The sequence below is a fragment of the Sander vitreus genome, chromosome 21 (assembly GCF_031162955.1).
Source record: "Sander vitreus isolate 19-12246 chromosome 21, sanVit1, whole genome shotgun sequence".
Lineage (NCBI taxonomy): Eukaryota > Metazoa > Chordata > Actinopteri > Perciformes > Percidae > Sander > Sander vitreus.
This window is the reverse complement of record NC_135875.1, coordinates 26,079,388-26,098,112: the sequence shown is the minus strand read 5'-3', so window position 1 is coordinate 26,098,112 and position 18,725 is coordinate 26,079,388. Positions and strand designations below refer to the sequence as shown.

The window sequence follows — 18,725 nt, the reverse complement described above, 5'->3', positions numbered from 1 at the left end:
AATTTACGGAGTTGAACTAAACAACCGTTTCAAACATTTGTATTCATTCAAGTAATTCAGGAACCACTGTGGAACACACAAAAGCTCTCCAGCTAGTAGACTAGGCCTATATAGAGTGATTCATCGGATTAAACGACTCATTTGTTACAATGTTAAGTTAACTTTCACTGGAAATGTTTGGATCAATCAATGAGCCTGTGACTCGGCGCTATCTTAAAAATAGCTGCTACATGTGAATTTCGCGGACGTACACAAGCTAAATCTGCCGGTCGAAAAATGATTTGTTCAGCAGATATCTTGGTTACAACAACACTGAGCTGGCAAAGCAGTTTGTTGTTTATGTGTGTGGTAGTTATTCAGTTTGGGAAATCCCACGAGCTCTACAAAACTAATGTTAGCTTAAGTTGACAGGCTGGTTTAGCTAAATTGTCTTTCGTGCCAATGTTGACGTTGGATCAAACAAACCCTCTCGTGTTTAATTCTGGACATAACAGCAGTTTGGTGGGGTGCTGCCATGGCAACGACTAGAGCGTCAACCAGTGACTGTAAAAAGACAACATGTCCGGGGGAGCCACACGTCGTGAAAAGAGAGAGCAACCAAAAGCAAAGGACAATAAGCTACAGGTAATAAGTGTGTGTGTGTGTGTGTGTGTGTGTGTGTGTGTGTGTGTGTGTGTGTGTGTGTGTGTTTGTGTTTTTGACATAACTAGAGCATGTCTCTTTCCTTCTCGTAAGAAAGAAAGAAAGTGTCTTCCTTCAGTGGGAAGTGCTGCCAAACCAACAAATCCAAGAGCTGCTTCAGAAAACTATGGACGAACTTCAGTTGTAAGTAGCATCACCTTTATATGATAACGTGATATCCCTGCGTCGGTCGCAACGAGCTAGTTTAACGTTAGTGTTAGTTAAGAATGCGCTAAACGTTACTGGCTAAAATTAAGCTAAATATGAGCTAGGGAAGAAGTTCCACTCTCGGGATACTTCCGGCTTCTGAACTGGTTGCAGTTCCACCAGAGTTCCATATAGGGGGCGCTCACAGGCGAGTGCGGAATGAATGGGACTCTATGGAGCTATACCTATACCCTCAAAATCCACTTTTCTAAGGATATCATTTTTTTGTCTAGTAATTTGAATGTTGCATTCGAAAGGAAATGCTAAGAAAATACATACACACTGCTGGGTGTTATATTTTTTTTAAAGTGGCTTTTTTGTTCTAAAAACCTTTTTAAAATGTCAATGACGTCATAGACATATACGGCCAGATACGGTCAATACACGTGCTAGAAAGAGGACTGCTAATGTTTTAAAGACCACGCCGAAATATTCACTCTGACATTCTGGTTCGGATGCCGCCAAGCGGGATCTCTGGTCGTAATCAGTCCTTCACTGACCAATCAGCATTCATTAGCAGAATGCTAGCGTGTTATGGGCAACAACGACTCAACCTGTAAGAAATCGAAAGGTCATAAGTTCTCGTTCATTCAACTTTCGACCTATAATCCATGTTGAACTTGCAAAAACTACAATCAAATCTGAGATTTCTCAACGACAATCAGGCGAAAGAGACAAGTTTAGCCGTCTAGCTCATAGAGTCCCATTCATTTAGCACTCGCCTGCGATCACCCCCAGTGGAACTGTTACCAAATTCGGTACAATGGGGCTGAATAGGGAGTGGAACGGCTCTCCGTAGACGGGCTCTGGCTGTAGCCTAAACACCATAAAATGGCTGCCTCGGTATGTGTCGTCCACAATTGGACAAAGTATTTTAAAGGAGTGACTTGACATGATATCAGAATGAAATGAGTAAGTTATATTGGTGGGAGAAATTCTCACAATAAATTATTTGGTCTTTATTAGACAGATAACGAACACAGTTAGGCGGCAATAAGAAACCATATACCTAGCTTAAAACCAAATAATTTCTAGTTATGGTCTAATTTGATAGAAAGTAAGGGTTACTATATCTTATATAAATATTATTATTGAATTTTATATATATATATATATATATATATATATATATATATATATAATTTAGTAGCTACATAAGTAGCTACTAATTATGGGATCATTTAGGCGTTTGGCCTTTTATTAGGGTATAACTGTTTGTTTTCTGTCTAAGAAAAACATTATTTCTAGTTATGGTCTAATCTGATACAAAGTACGGCTTATTACGTCTTTTTAATGTACCGGAAAATAAAGTGCGACCGTTAACGTTAGTGGTTGTGGTTATAGTGGTTTGTGGAGAAACAGCTGCAGTAATGCATCTCCCTTTTATTTTATTTATTTATTTATTTACTATATTTATGTTTTTAAAGCATGTTTCTTGATACTGTGTTCCTGCTGTTTATCAGAGATGGCAAAAGTACTCACTTCCCGTACTCAAGTAGAAGTACAGATACTTGTGTTAAAAAATACTCTGGTAAAAGTAGAAGTACTGATTTAACTTCTTTACTCAAGTAAAAGTAACAAAGTACAGGCTTGGAAATGTACTTAAAGTATAAAAGTAAAAGTAGCCTTGTGAACGACAACCATTTTTTATGCAACGCTCCCTGGACCACACAAATGTTACTAGAGCGCAAGCTGAGAAACGTCAGTGGACATGGAGACGAAGGCTCTTTATATGCAATTGCCTACAACATCACATATATGATTATTGGGACAGAGACTGGGACTCCAGGTTAATAAGATTCTGACTGAGTAGTAAGATATTAATTAAATTGTGATTCTGTGAGAATTCACAGATCCAGTTTCTCTTTTTTAATCTTCCTCTTAACGTTGGCGCCATCAAGCCGCAATGATTTGCCGCGAACGAATGCCGCCAAATCTGTCGAGTCATCTTGTAGTGGTGCGTCAAGTGCAACGTATATTCCCATCCAATTAGATTGAATTCAGTATTGATGACGTGAAAAATAATAACGGTAACTCCACTGAAATGATTTGAAACTAAAGTAACGAGCACATTTTGTAAAATGTAAGGAGTAGAAAGTACCGATATTCGTGTTAAAAATGTAAGGAGTAAAAGTAAAAAGTCGGCACAAAAATAAATAGTAAAGTAAAAATATCTGAAAAATCTACTTGAGTACAGTGACGAAGTATTTGTACTTTGTTACTTCCCATCTCTGCTGTTTATTCATCAACTGCATTGTATTGTCAATTGAATGTCCTTTTTGATCAACCATTATTAGTACTTACTGGACATTTTATTTCCCACACAAAGGTCTGAATTGTGTTTTCAAGGCTTTCTCCTTACTGCCAGAATGGAGAATGCTGATTCTGAATTCAGAAATGTTGAAGACTTTCATTATTTATCATTTTGTTGGCCCAAATCATAATGAGTATACAACAACTTGAATTAGTGTTTAAAATATCCTCTGTGTGTACGTTTGTATTGTGGAATGTAAACTCTGAATTTGTTCTCTAAAAACCACAAATTCACAACAACAAAAGCATACAGACAACATGGCCTTCATATTCTCAGTGGTAGCTATGGCCCAGATGTTTCAGCAGCATTTAAGTGACTCTATTTCCTTGCATTATTTCTGCTGCACTGAAATAGTATTTATCCACATCTGCTCTCTGTTGTCTGTAGTGAAATCAAAACGATTCTGGACTTGAGGAATCATCAGATCTGTATGAAGGAAGCTGCCCTGCTGGATTACTATGTCTGCGGCTTCTGGTGGGCGAAAGAAGCCAACTTCACCCCCATAAAAATCTCCTTCACCATGGCTGTACTGCACATGCTGCTGGATAACATAAGAGGTGGGGAGTACATCCAGTACCATTGCTTTGTCCACTCCTGTATTCTTGTTTAAGCCAAGAAGCTGTAGCACCATTACAGTTAGCTCAAGAGTCTGCTGCTCAATTACTGCTTGTTCCTAATTTCGAACAATCCTTCCTCGTCTTTCAGCATTCAAAATAAAATAAAAACCCTGCCTTTTTAAATTAGAATATTGGAAACAAAACCACAACTAATTACAGCCTCAAAAACTACCATTGTATTAAATCTCAGCTACAGTGTCTATACAGAGCATTATAAGTTTCACTCAGATATGAGCTTTTGGGGCTCGTGCATGCTGGGATGTGTTAGATTTCAGCGCATTGTGCAGGTGTTACTTTTTAATATTTCAGTGAATTTAGATGAGAAGTGATACATTTGAATTTACTTTATGTCGCTACAATGCAGTAAAAGGTTATACGTGCATGATATAACTACATATCCTATTAAATATATCAGAATCGCAGCACTAATTTGTGGTAATTTGTGCTCTGTTGTCAATTTACAGAGAAACAGATGGTTTTAGTGGAGAACTTGATGGAGTTTGCCAAGGCCTTAGGTGCTGCCTGCCAGTGGTCGACTTTAAAGGAAGACAGCCCTCCACTTCTAGACAGAGAAGAAGCCACGGCACTCATAAGTTACATCAGAAACAGGTCAGAGGATCCTTAACATTTACAGGTAGAACTAGATTTTTTCAAGCTCTGTCTGACTCATTCAGAGACATCTGAAAGGTTAAAAATGCATACCCACTAGAAATCCAAGCCAACATTTCCATGTGGGCCCAGCATGGGTTTAATGGGCTGGCATAAACATATGTCTATTCATGTGCTTTATACAGGTCCTATATGGGTTATGGTCATAGAAATAAAATGGATAGAAAGGCCATTTCCATTCAAATCAACGTAGCAGAATGGTCAGAGCAGCAGCCATTTTTATGTGTACCATTGCCATGGTAACGTATAAGCCAACTTCTGGTAAGTCGCGGAGGTGAGGTTTTGCAGTAACGGACACACAAGCAATGGATTAGTAACGTTACAAGGCAGAGAGGGAGCCGCTAAATGAGTCAAATTAACTTTGAGTGACAGCTTTATTCGACTCGTTTTCAAGGCGGAGTTAGCAAGCCAACGAACAAGTCGTCCGCTGGCTGGCTTGCTGGTTCCGCCGTGCTTTCATGCTGCATCGGTTACAGAGAATGAGCTGAACAGCTGGCTGGGTCTAATGTTAGCGGTCTGCCGACCAGTTGCCACTGGGTCTAACTGTCCCACCTGCTCACTCCCCGCAGCTCCGAGAATGTCTCTCGAGCTGCGTCGGATCGCTCTCCTCCCAACGAGCTGCGACACAGTTTCCCCACTGACGCGTATTGTCACCATGACAACTAAAAACAATCGCCATTTAGTTGTGTAACAATTAAATGACCACGGCAAACAGTTCAATGGCCTTTGTAACCATTTTATTTCTATGGTTATGGTGGTGTAGGCTACACTACCCTACATAAACCTACATAGTGAACATTGTGTGGATGGATGAAAAGTTATATTTGCATAGTTTAATATGTTCTTATGCTAACATTAGATATTTACACAGCTAAAAGCCATATTTAGCATTACGAAAATTTGTTTTGTTACGGTGTTTACGAAACATTAGTTGACGTTAGTTTATCTGTGTTGCAGAAACAAGTCTTGAACTTATTTCTGTCTATATTCCGTCTGAAAAATGCCATTTTAGTGTCAGAATGTTCTGGAGATGTGTGGCTTGTAAAAAATGGGTGCAATATTTACTTTGGTGACTATGGGTCAAAAGGGTCGGTCATAATCTGTGTTCATTTTCACTTCATCCATTGGAATCAATAGTCTCAGGCAGGGCTTGACAGTGCCAGTGTTTCGATCGAATTTGCGACAGACTGTCACTTAGGGTGTGCGTTGGGGGTGGTGTACTTGTTGACTGGGTTCATTCTGGATGAACTGGTATTACATGCTGAAAGGCTGTCACAACAGGTTCAGTAAAGTATAGTACTGTAGGTGGGCAAACAGGACATCCTGGCTTCTCAATTGTTTCAAAATTAGAAAACATTCTGACAATATAAAAAAAAATAATGTTTGGGACTACATTGTGAAGTTTTAATGGTTCTTTTATAAATAAGTATAATAAAACGTATTGTAATATTTGCCAGGATGTTATAGAGGACAAACCTACAGTGGTGGAGGAAGTATTCAGATATGTTATTTAAGTGAAAGTGGAAATACCACCAAATAAAAGTACTCTATTACACATAAATGCCCTGCATTCAAAATTGTGTATGAGTAAAAATACAGTACTCTCGCTCTAAAATCTCTGCTATTTAAAATGGCCCCCTTTCAGGGATTATATATTATACTTTTGGATTTTATTTATTGATTTATTACCATAATCGGCATTTCAATGTTGTAGCTGGGTGGCTCATTTGTACTTCATGTGTATTATATGTACAGGGTAGCTAAATCTGACATATTTATAATGTTTTGTACAAACATTTTAATATGCAAAGTATCTTGTAACTGCAGCCATTAAATAAATAGTGGGGTAAAAATGTAATTGGCAGTAAAGGGAAATATTAAAGCTAAACATTAGAGACATTATTATATTAGTATCTCAAAAATAATGAGACAGTATCTTAAAATAATGAGAAAGGATCTGAAAATATTGACTTAATATCTCAAAATGTTGACTTAGTTTCTCAAAATGAGAAACGTTCTTAAAATATTGCCTTAGTATCTCAAAATATTGAATGAGTATCTCAGAATAAGTCTCAAAATATTGACTTAGTATCTTACAATATTGACTTATTATCTCAAAATATTGACTAAATGTGTCATATTATTGACTTAGTATCTCAAAATGAGAAAATTTAAAATATTGACTCTCAAAATATCAACTTAGTATCTCAAAATAATGAGTCGGTATCTCAAAATAATGAGAAAATACATCAAAATATAGAGAAACCTTAAAATATTGACTTAGTACCTCAAAATATTGATTTAGTGTCTCAGAATAATGGGAAAGTACCTCCATAATATTGACTTAGTATTTCAAAATATTGACAGAATCTCAAAATAATGAGAAAGTAGCTCATAATATTGACTAAGTTTCTTAAAATATTGACTTGGTGTCTTAAAATAATAGGAAAGTACCTCAAAATATTGACTTAGTATCTCAAAATGATGGAACGTACCTTAAAATATTGACTTAGTATTTTAAAATGAGAAAGTACCTCAACATATTACTTAGTATCTCAAAATATTGACTTATCTCCCAATATTGTCTTAGTATCTCAAAATGATGAGAAAGTACCTCAACATATTACTTAGTATCTCAAAATATTGACTTACTATCTCACAATATTGAGAAAGTATCTCAAAATATTACTTAGTATCTCAAAATATTGACTTACTATCTCACAATATTGAGAAAGTATCTCAAAATATTGACTTAGTGTCTCAAAATATTTAGCCTGGCTCCGCCCTCCTACGTACTTCCTCAATTTTCATTTTCCTTCAGTACTCCTTCTGGGTTTGCGGTATATTCTTGGGTTTTCTCCGGCCAAATTTTTGGCGGTCCAATCAGCGAACAGAGAGAGTGGCTGAGAACGATGACGTTGAGGTTGTGTGCTAGTTAGTTCCGTAATGGCGGCGAAGAAAGATACAGTCCGTTGTGGCAACGCTGCCGAATATCCAGAAGTTAAAGTCTGATCAAGAACAATCTTTGCTGAGTTGTGTTGGTGGCCATGATGTTGTGGCCCTCCTCCGCATGGGGTTCGGGAACAGTTAGATTTTCCAGCTCGCTCCGTTAGTGGTGAAGGAGTTAGCTAATGCGATGCTAAGCCGATAGTTGTGTTGTCTCCCCCCTCCCCTCCTCGACCAAACGTTCCAATAGTCCCTCCTCGATCCAATAGTTTTAAACTTCAACAGAGTACCCGCCTTCAAGGAAGTTAACACGTGTCAATGGAGAGTGGCCAGACTCTCTGTACACATGAAATGGACCAGAGTCTGGTAGGACCAGGCTACAAAATATTGACTTAGCATCTCAAAATATTAAAGTACTATATTGACTAGTACTTCACAATATTGACTTGGTATCTCAAAATATTGACAGAATCTCAAAATGATGGAACGTACCTCAAAATATTGACTTAGTATCTCAAAATATTAACTTACTATCGCAAAATGAGAGGTTATCTCAAAATATAAAATATTCTTAAAATAAAGATTAATCGGTTTGTAATTTTTTTAATAAAAGTAAAATGTCTCTGATTCCAGCTTCTTTACTTTGAATGTTTTTTTCATTTTTCACTCCTCCGTGACATTAAACTTAATATCTTTGAGTTCTGGATAAAAAAAGACCTGTCATCTTGGGCTTTGGGAAACACTGATCGACATTTTTTTAACCATTTCAGACATTTTATAGACCAACTAATCGATAAATCAAGAAAATAATCTACAGATTTATTAACGATAAAAAAGAATCATTAGTTCAACCTTCCAACCACTGCAAACCCAATGTTTAGCCACCTTTTATGTTTTATGTATTTATGAACAGAATTTACCATGCATTTGGGATGACACCATCACATCACATTTATGTGCTGAGGAAAAAAACTTTAAAATATAATATGTTTTTATTGTTTCGTTTAAGATAGGTGCTGTTTGTAAAATAGCTCTTTGCTCTTATAGGATATATTGTGTTTTAATAATTCAAGTGCAACAGCTGACCCTGTGTATTCTGTTGGCTGCAGTCTGTTTCAGAAATACAGACTCTATGAGCTTCTGTTCACTACATCCAGAGAGGAGCTACTGACAGGCATGGAGGTGTGTGTGTGTGTGTGTGTGTGTGTGTGTGTGTGTGTGTGTGTGTGTGTGATAGTCAAACGTGTGTGTGTGTGTGATAGTCAAACGTGTGTATAATTATTATTATATGTATTTTTTTAACCATTTCAGACATTTTATAGACCAACTAATCAATAAATCGAGAAAATAATCTACAGATTTATTAACGGTAAAAAATAATCGTTAGTTGCAGCCTTAGAACATTTTTTAGGAAGTTTTCATTAGTGTGTGTGTGTTTGATAGTCAAAGTGTGTGTGATAGTCAAATGTGTGTGTGTGTGTGTATATAATAGTCAAACGTGTGTGTGTGTGTGTGTGTATAATACTCAAACGTGTGTGTGTGTGTGTGTGTATAATACTCAAACGTGTGTGTGTGTGTGTGTGTGTGTGTGTGTGTGTAATAATAGTCAAACATGCTGTTTTCCAGAGGACCATTGAGGTGTTCAGCTGTCAGGATGCTCTCACTCCCTTGGAGGAAGGTATTTCCACTCACCTCTCTTTCCACTAAATGGCTCTGCCTGTTATCCAGAGAAATCAACAGGTGATGATGGATAGAGGGATAGCATCAGTGTGAGCTGTGACTTGTGATTCCTTTGTCGTCCACAGTAGGGCTTTGTCTGTCTGTGGAATCACACTGTACATAAGCAGTCCACATGTCATCTATGTCCTTACTTTTGCTTTGTTTCTGTACCTTTAGACTGCCTCACATGGATCAAATGACAGATCAATTAATTTATCATTTATTATGATCTAGGCAAATTTTTAGACTTCCTATGGGTAAAGTGGTATGTAACAATGACACAGGTTACACGTTTTTTTCCTTCACAATAGATGGTTAGTCGGTTTGTTTGTTTGTAAAAAAAAAAAAAAAAACTCTTCTGAAATATACATATGGTTTCATATAACATATTGTTCATGACTAATGCTACATTGTACAGTGACTTATGCTTCCCTTTGTGTATGTAAATGCATCTAACATTCTACCCCTGGCCAACTTAAGAGAACTCGCTTAAATTTAAGGCTACATTTACACGGCTACGTTTTGGTTTTTAAGCGTTTGAGTTTTAAGCCAAAAGTGATCTCAGTGTTTCTATCTCCAGTAGAAGAAGTAATCTCTGTTTGAACTAACGCGCCCAAACCTCATATCTCATCAACATTCTTGTATACTGGGCATGCGTGTGCCGGGGTAAACAGGAAGCAGCATGTATACTCTGCCCGTTGCTGGTAGTTGCCATGGTAACATTAGAAGCTTAGTCTCAGAGAAAGAGACGTCATGACCCAATCAGGCGGCGAAACGTTGGTGTCAGCGTCGCTGTCGGTGTTGCCAAAGGTCTCCGTTACGGTAATTCCTCTACTATGAGACAGTAAGTCGCGTGGTTATGACACAATCGTTAGCCTATTTTTACAAAAAAAACTGCTACGGAGCCATAATGTGAGGTACAAGGTAATGGAGCCTTTTATACATTGTCGTGTTTCTTTAGAAATAAACAATGGACAAATAAAGTCTTTAAACGCTTCAGATGTAAAACTGTCAAAGTGACGTCAAAATGAATGGCAGTCAATGGGATGCTAACGGGGGGTGATGGCTTGTTAGCATCAAAATGGCGCCATAGGAGGTTCGCAAAAGATATTTGTTTTTAAACCAAAACGTAGCAATGTAAATGTAGCCTGAGAGAATTTTTAATAATAATGGTAATAAATAATAAAACTAAAACAAAGAGGAACAAAGAGCAGACAATTTAAGCAATAGTTAAGCATTGTAATGCAAATATAAAGAGGACGTAAAACAAAAATAAAAAATAACTGTAAAATTCTAAAACTGAGCTAACAGTACAACAAAAATGGTAGTGGAGTTTAAGCGATAACAGATTCTGTGTAAAAGCAAAGATAAAAAGTTTTTAAACTTAAACTCAGCCCCCCTAAATATTATAATAAGAAAAAATGTAGTGCTTCAAGTTAGAGTTTGCGAACATGTCTGTTAGTGACAGAGGACAAACAATTACAGGTTCAAAGGGCTTGAAACAGGTGTAATATCCTGTGTCGCTGTCGCCGATGCTATGCACCTGTAACCCAGCCAAGGAAAGGGTTAACAGAAACGTAGTGTTGGCCAATCAGAGGAGGTTGTGCCAGACTCCCTCCTTTGGCTGAGTCTCTATCTGATCTGTCAGAGGGAGAGCAGGAGACGGTTGTGAAGTTTAACGTTAACTACGTTGGTAGTCCCCAGAGAAGACGTTGGTCATTTCATGGCGCAGATTAGAACCCAAATTGAAACGTAAGCAACTAAAATTGCTGAATGTTAGAACATTGTGTCAAATTGGTAATTTACTGTGACAGTTTTAGTTCCATCATAGTGTTAATAGTGTCAAAAAAAGTTAGCTGATGTTTAGTAGCTAGCTCAGAGGTTATCGGCTAATTAAATTATTGATATGGCGGGGGGGGGGGGTTAACTCTTTTGCAGGGCATTGTATCCTTGTCACATTCTCATTAGACGCTGAGCCCCCCTAAAGGTCTGATCCTAGAATCACCTCTGAGCATTCTCCAGAACCAAATTGTACCCCAAAATTACTTACAGAAGAAACCCAAACCACTTAATATGCAACTCCCCTGTATAGCCTACTATTGACTTACAGTGTACTTCTACATCAGAGGAAGACATTGTACTACTACATTTATCTGACAGAGAACATTGCAGATTCAGAATTTAATCACAAAATATCACAATTAAAATGTGGAGTAATCAGACAATAGCCTCATGGAGTCACGGCAGTGTGCTACACACCCGGCCCGTTATGAGAGCCAATCAGAGGGCGGAAGAAAAGGTGGAAGGCAATGCAAATAAAGAGTTTTTTGTTCAACTACATTTTACTGTTGTCTTTTTCGTCAATATTGCATGTTGATATCGCCACATTTAGAGTTTAATCACCGCGGTTTTGTCGCATCATTATTATCGTTAAATGTAACACTTCAGCAGATGTGTTCATTTCCAAGCAGGCTTAGTGGCTTGATGGTTAACGTTAAAGAATGGATTTAATTGCGGGTGTATTTTGCCCAGCGGTAATGTTATTAGCAGCACACTTAATTAACAGACCCAGGGTGAGTCTGATGACATCTGCTGACTTTGCCCGGTCAGCTCCGACATTGTATTGCCTTTACAGCTCACAGCAACTTACTACAATATAGTGTCTGGCTTTTGTTTGATATTTGGTGTCGGCAAAAATGGCTTTTTATTGCTTTTTAAGTGAATTTAAGCTGGGCTTTTATTGTGAAGGGTAGACACGGAAGAGCCAGCGTTATGGTAGCGCCTTTTTTTTTTTCTCAACCTTTTTCAGCACGATGTTCCTGTCAGCTATTCGCTCGTGCTCCAGGAAAGTGAGGACAAGTTTGTTTGGTATATCCAGCAGTCATGTAACGTTGGACGCAGCAAAAAGTGTACCGGAGTCAAAGCTTGGAAATGCTCCGAAATCCAAACCCAAAGTTCATTCAAAGACACACACACACACACACACACACACACACACACACACACACACACAGATTTATTAGATAGATCCACTTAGGGTTACTTAAATTCACTTACTTTCTGAGAGAGATGGGAAGACAATGTCAATCTGTCTCTGTGCGTTAAGTACAGAACTGTAGTTAGGATATGGTTAGCGTAGTTTAACATTAAGACTGGAATCAGAGGGAAACAGCTAGCCTGGCTCTGTACCATATACAGGTGCTGGTCATATAATTAGAATATCATGGAAAAGTTGATTTATGTCAGTAATTCCATTCAAAAAGTGACATTTGTATATTGTATTAATTCATCACACACAGTGATATATTTCAAATGTTTATTTCTTTTAATTGTGATGATTATAACTGACAACTAATGAAAAGCCCAAATTCAGTATCTCCGAAAATTAGAATATTACTTAAGACCAATAAAAAAAAAAAGAAAAGGATTTTTAGAAATGTTGGCCAACTGAAAAGTATGAACATGAAAAGTATGAGCATGTACAGCACTCAATACTTAGTTGGGGCTCCTTTTGCCTGAATTACTGCAACAATGCGGCGTGGCATGGAGTCCATCAGTCTGTGGCACTGCTCAGGTGTTATGAGAGCCCAGGTTGCTCTGATAGTGGCCTTCAGCTCTTCTGCATTGTTGGGTCTGGAGCATCGCATCATCCTCTTCACAATACCCCATAGATTTTCTATAGGGTTAAGGTCAGGCGAGTTTGCTGGCCAATTAAGAACAGGGATACCATGGTCCTTAAACCAGGTACTGGTAGCTTTGGCACTGTGTGCAGGTGCCAAGTCCTGTTGGAAAATGAAGTCTGCATTTCCATAAAAGTTGGTCAGCAGCAGGAAGCATGAAGTGCTCTAAAACTTCCTGGTAGATGGCTGCGTTGACCCTGGACCTCAGAAAACACAGTGGACCAACACCAGCAGATGACATGGCACCCCAAACCTTCACTGACTGTGGAAACTTTACACTGGACTTCAATCAACGTGGATTCTGTGCCTCTCCTCTCTTCCTCCAGACTCTGGGACCTTGATTTCCAAAGGAAATGCAAAATGTACTTTCATCAGAGAACATAACTTTGGACCACTCAGCAGCAGTCCAGTCCTTTGTGTCTTTAGCCCAGGTGAGACACTTCTGACACTGTGTCTTGTTCAGGAGTGGCTTGACACAAGGAATGCGACAGCTGAAACCCATGTCTTGCATACGTCTGTGCGTGGTGCTTCTTGAAGCTCTGACTCCAGCTGCAGTCCACTCTTTGTGAATCCCCCCCACATTTTTGAATGGGTTTTGTTTCACAATCCTCTCCAGGGTGCGGTTATCCCTATTGCTTGTACACTTTTTTCTACCACATCTTTTCGTTCCCTTCGCCTCTCTATTAATGTGCTTGGACACAGAGCTCTGTGAACAGCCTCTTTAGCAATGACCTTTTGTGTCTTGCCCTCCTTGTGCAAGGTGTCAGTGGTCGTCTTTTGGACAGCTGTCCATTCAGCAGTCTTCCCCATGATTGTGTAGCCTACAGAACTAGACTGAGGGACCATTTAAAGGCCTTTGCGGGTGTTTTGAGTTAATTAGCTGATTAGAGTGTGGCACCAGGTGTCTTCAATATTGAACCTTGTCACAATATTCTAATTTTCTGAGATACTGAATTTGGGGTTTTCATTAGTTGTCAGTTCTAATCATCAAAAGTAAAAGAAATAAACACTTGAAATATATCAGTCTGTGTGGAATGAATGTATACATTATACAAGTTTCACTTTTTGAATGGAATTACTGAAATAAATCAACTTTTTCATGATATTCTAATTATATGACCAGCACCTGTAATACACATACCAACACCTATAAATAAAGCTTACTGATCAACACATTGCATATCATTTGTTTAATGTGTACACAAACAGTAATGTAAAATAGACAATAAGACTATGAACTACTCAGATCAGGTACCAAATTGTATAAGCATGTTGCAATGAAATTGTAGTTATAACAATATCTAACAATGAGAAAAAGATCTCATTTAAATATAAGGAATATAAATATAGTAGCTCAAGAAGTTGGATGTAATCTTTGACCACAGTATAGGCATACTATTAACCTCACTACAGTCCGGATCGGGCCGCATTTTTCTGTCCGAGCCTGGCCCGCGTCCGACAGAGCAGTAACCGGCATTAAGAGCCCAACAGGCATTAAGATATGTATGTCCGAGCCCGACACAGTTAAAATCTAATTCTTTTTCTCATACTAATGACATGTATGTTTGTTTGCTGGTCACAAAGGCTGACAGTTACGTCAGGAAATGAAGCGATGTGATTAAAAATGCATATCGCGCTGATGTGACCGATCCTGACCCGAACATCATTTCTAAATATCTGTCCGAACCCGGCCCGACCTGGCCCACTGGTACTGCCGGGCTCAGGTCGGGTTTCCATCCTCTAAACCTCACCATAGTCAGTGCATATTAATAATACAGGCAAGAATGCATGAATTTCAGATGTGATTTACAATCTGTAAATAATGTATGAGCTTATATTCCAAGCTCATACGTTTGTATTTCATATAGTGTTGCCAAAGTGTACAGGCATTTCAACAGTGTGTTGTTGTAGTCAGTTTTGCAATAAGGTTTTAGCTGAATCTTAAATTGAGGAAAAATAGAAAATATATGGTAAAATCTCTAAAACAATCTCACTCAGTTATTGTAAATCGAGTCATTATTAATATTGAAGACATTACACTTTCACTTATCGTCCCTAGTGATTTACTGTTTTCTCTGGCTGCTTTCAGCCTTCTGTTCAGCAGGATATTACAGTAGTCTGTTTGAGCCTGTCACAGATTGCCTGTGCTGTTCCAGTTTACATCCTTTCTCCCTCTCACTTAGTATCTGTGGTAATAATAATCACTACATGTTTTATTTAGAAAGCTTTTATCGAGGCAAAATCTCAAACCGCTACGAGGTCGGACGGTTTAGACATAAATAATAAACTTGAGTTTCCCGGCATGTGGGAGGGTTTGGAACACTTCCATTTGGAAATATACAGCGACACAGAAATTAATGAATTGAACTGTGTTGTGATGTTGTAAAACAATGTAAAATATAGTTTTTTTGTGATTGTTGGCAAAAATCCTTGATTATGCGTCACGTTTTATTAAAAAATGTGATGGACTATGTGGGATATTTATGCAATTTTATGCGATGAAATTGCGGGAACTTGCAAAAACTGTGGTTTCATCGTGGCTTCATGGCGGGGTTTGCTGCTTTTCGACGATGTTCACGTCGCGTAATTACGTCACTTCATAACGTTCCCATGGCAACAGGCGAAAATGGCTGCTCTTGTGTTAAAGTAAACGTAACATTTTTTAACTTTCTGCTAAGATATTTGGGACTTTTTTGCAACGAAAATGCGGGGATTATGAAATCATGCAAGCACAGCATATTTTGCGTGGAAATCGGCAATTTATGCGGTGAAAGTGCGTCGTATTTGAAAAAATGTGGCCCCCGCAGACTTTGGCTGAATATGCATTGAATTATGCGATCGCATAATCACGTTTTTCTGGAGGGACTGGATATATGTTAAAGCCATAGAGTCAGAGTATGGTTTTTGAGGATTTTCAAAATGTGGAATTAGGGCTGGGCAATATATCGATATTATATCGATATCGTGATATGAGACTAGATATCATCTTAGATTTTGGATATCGTATTATCGTGATATGACATAATTGTTGTCTTTTACTGCTTTTAAAAGCTGCATTACGTAAAGTGACTGTTCTAGCTGTTCTATTATTTGCCTTTTCCCCACTTAGACATCATGTCCACATTACTGATGATTATTTATCTAAAATCTAAGTGTGAAGATATTTTGTTAAAGCACCAATTGTCAACCCTAGAATATCGCCACAATATCGACATCGAGGTATTTGGTCAAGAATATCATGATATCTGATTTTCTCCCTATCGCCCAGCCCTATGTGGAATACATTCAACTGAACTGAGATGAATTCCTTTGCAAAGAAACAAAATAATAAATGCTACAGACGATAAATGTCAAAGCTGGTATGTGAATAACAAAGTAACGACAGGGCAGACTTCTACATTAATGTCATATTTCCGCTGCATGGTTCAGCTATACTCAACTGGACTCACTTTTGGTACCAGGTGCTTTTTTCTGTTCTGTTTTCCACTGCAGATAGTACCCCCTTTAATGTAGATGGGATTCTCAGCTGATCGCCATAGTGACGCCTTGTGAAACTGCCATAACATCTTCAACACTTGCTGGATCCTTTAATCTGCAACAATGTCTGCACTTTGTCAGTTGTACGGCGTAGTGTACACTGTAGTTTTGCAGGCTGCCATTTAAAAAAATTGACGAGTGAATAAAAAAAATTGCGGTCGCTATTGACCTATTGACCATGGTAGCTTGGCTATTTAAACATGGCAGTTTCTGCAGGATGTCCTAGTGTGCATAAAGTGTGCATGCTCAAATTGCCCCTCCCCACTCCGCTGGAGTGTTTTTGACCCGGAAATAATACAAATCGTTGCTATGATAGAACAAAACAACGTTGGCCGAATCAGCGGCGACACGGGGTAATGGCTAAACAGATTGTCCATCTCCGGGGCTTTCAATGCTGTGTCTCGGCAAAAACAGTGGAGGGACCGGGCAGCTTCCGCTGCGGCCGCTGGCTAACGTTTACGTTACGTAACATTAGCTTGCTAATTCCACCCGGGACTGGGCGACACCAACGCTGCTGTGACAAGAGTGTGTGAATGAAACATTAGGTTGTTAAATTGTACTAATTTAGTGGCCCGTCGGTGTAATTTTGACATAGGTCATCCGGAAGAAAAAGCCAGTTGTGCGTTGAAAGAGCACCACCTACTGTACTGGAGGTAGAGTTACTCCAGTCATTCTTCCCATTCTTCCCCACTCATGTGTAGAGAGAACTGGTGTAACCCGGTTATTCACTTAACCGGGGTAAGACCATACCCCGTTTACTGCTGTGCATGTAAACGCACTGTGAGTGACATTAAAATCTTTTTTTTTTTTCTTGCTAAAATCTACTTTTGTCCCTGTTTTGTCTTTGGTTTTGACCTATTGGAGATGTAGGAGGGGAAACACAGTTGTAAGATATAGTCTGTCCTCTTCTGGCCAACAATACACATTGCAGAAACAGTGAATATCATTAGAGTCTAGGTTTTCCTGCTATGTACGGAATTCTAATGCTAAGCTAATGCTAATGCTAAAAGGAAACACTTGCCATCAGTTCTGTTAATCATGATAACACTGTACAAGTTACTGCTTGATGATCAGAAAGGTTATAAACAAATCCCACGATTACACTTGTGTGGAAAAGAAAAGAAATGCAAACGGTGAAATGATTACCCAAGTTGTAAACACCTTCATTTACCTCCAAAAGAGCTAAGCTACTTAAAAGCTTTTTCAATCAGGAGAGACTTAATTTAAGAGTGAAGTAAGTTTAATTAACATGGTGCATAATAGGATGATATGTTTGTCTTTGGCGATTAGACTCATCACAAAGTTGAATTTATAAGGGGCATAGAGGCCGTGGATATACAGGAATATCCCCCTGATGGAGCCTAGGCACTGGTGGTGGAGATTAAGCTAATGTTAGTTTAGCTAACAGATATTTCGGCTAACCGCTAGCTGACAGCTTGATTCAGTCTAAAATAACGTTAACTCAAACTAAACACTGGGAAAAGTAGGCTACAGCTGACGTAACAGCTGTTATATATTTTAAGGGTTATTTTTAGGTTTTATTTTGAGGGTCTTTTAAAATTATTACATGCTGTCTCAGCTAGCGGTTAGCTGAATTAGCTGTAGTTCCTTCGCTCAATAATGAAAATATGTACACAGTCTTGTACCTTTGACTTTTTTTGGATTGTCTGTTCGTTTTTTCACTCTAAATGATACGTTGTATGCATATGAGTCACGTACTGTCTGGTTAGCCTAAGGCATGGTCTAAAACTCTTTATATACGGATTTTCCCAGACGTCAATGGGAGAAATGAATGGGTACTCTTTTTTCTTCCGGAACCCAAGGTCTCTCAGAGGAGGGGTGGGACTGTTGAGCTCTATAGCAGAGAGGAGAACAGATTTAAAGTTTGGATGTAACAATGTGATAGCTCAAGGAGGTCCAGGCAAAATCTGGTTGGTTTAGCTGAGAGTGAACGCCCAGTCAGCTGATTAGGATGGGAAAGAGAGAGGACGAGAGAAAATGTGGAACGCTGAAGTCATCCTGAATTACCTTACGCTCAGCTTCATTTGATTCAGAAAACAGTGACACCATTGATCAACACTGTTTGCTATACATGTCAGATTTAGTGCTGTGACACCGTCGGCACAGGTTGCTAATGTTGTCTACTTTTTAATTTGCCAGAAGGTAACTTGGTGACAAATGCCAGTTCAACCGCTTTTAGCCTGGTGCACGGCACCGGGCCGGTAAAACCGGAAACCAGCCCAAATCTAGTATAAACCGTAGCTTTCCATAGGATACACTCAACAAACGCTGAGACAGAAGCTTGGTTTTACACTGTAATTTTGACATTTTATGTAGATACACATATTTCGCACA

General features: G+C 38.6%; 1 protein-coding gene across 1 annotated transcript; it reads left to right on the top strand.

Moving 5' to 3' along the window:
* Positions 1-342: 342 nt before the first annotated feature.
* On the top strand, positions 343-11,488 carry cabcoco1 (ciliary associated calcium binding coiled-coil 1). The gene is made up of 6 exons (XM_078279843.1): positions 343-624; positions 740-825; positions 3,590-3,759; positions 4,284-4,428; positions 8,544-8,616; positions 9,061-11,488. The coding sequence occupies exons 1-6, from the start codon at positions 559-561 to the stop codon at positions 9,139-9,141; spliced, it is 621 nt and encodes a 206-aa protein (XP_078135969.1). The 5' UTR covers positions 343-558; the 3' UTR covers positions 9,142-11,488.
* The last annotated feature ends 7,237 nt before the right edge of the window (positions 11,489-18,725 follow it).

Excerpts from the sequence above, each read along its gene's own strand:
- cabcoco1 (XM_078279843.1), top strand. The coding sequence starts at position 559 with ATGTCCGGGGGAGCCACACGTCGTGAAAAGAGAGAGCAACCAAAAGCA. Across the intron at positions 826-3,589 it reads ACTATGGACGAACTTCAGTT|TGAAATCAAAACGATTCTGG; the intron begins GTAAGTAGCATC and ends TGTTGTCTGTAG. Across the intron at positions 3,760-4,283 it reads GCTGCTGGATAACATAAGAG|AGAAACAGATGGTTTTAGTG; the intron begins GTGGGGAGTACA and ends GTCAATTTACAG.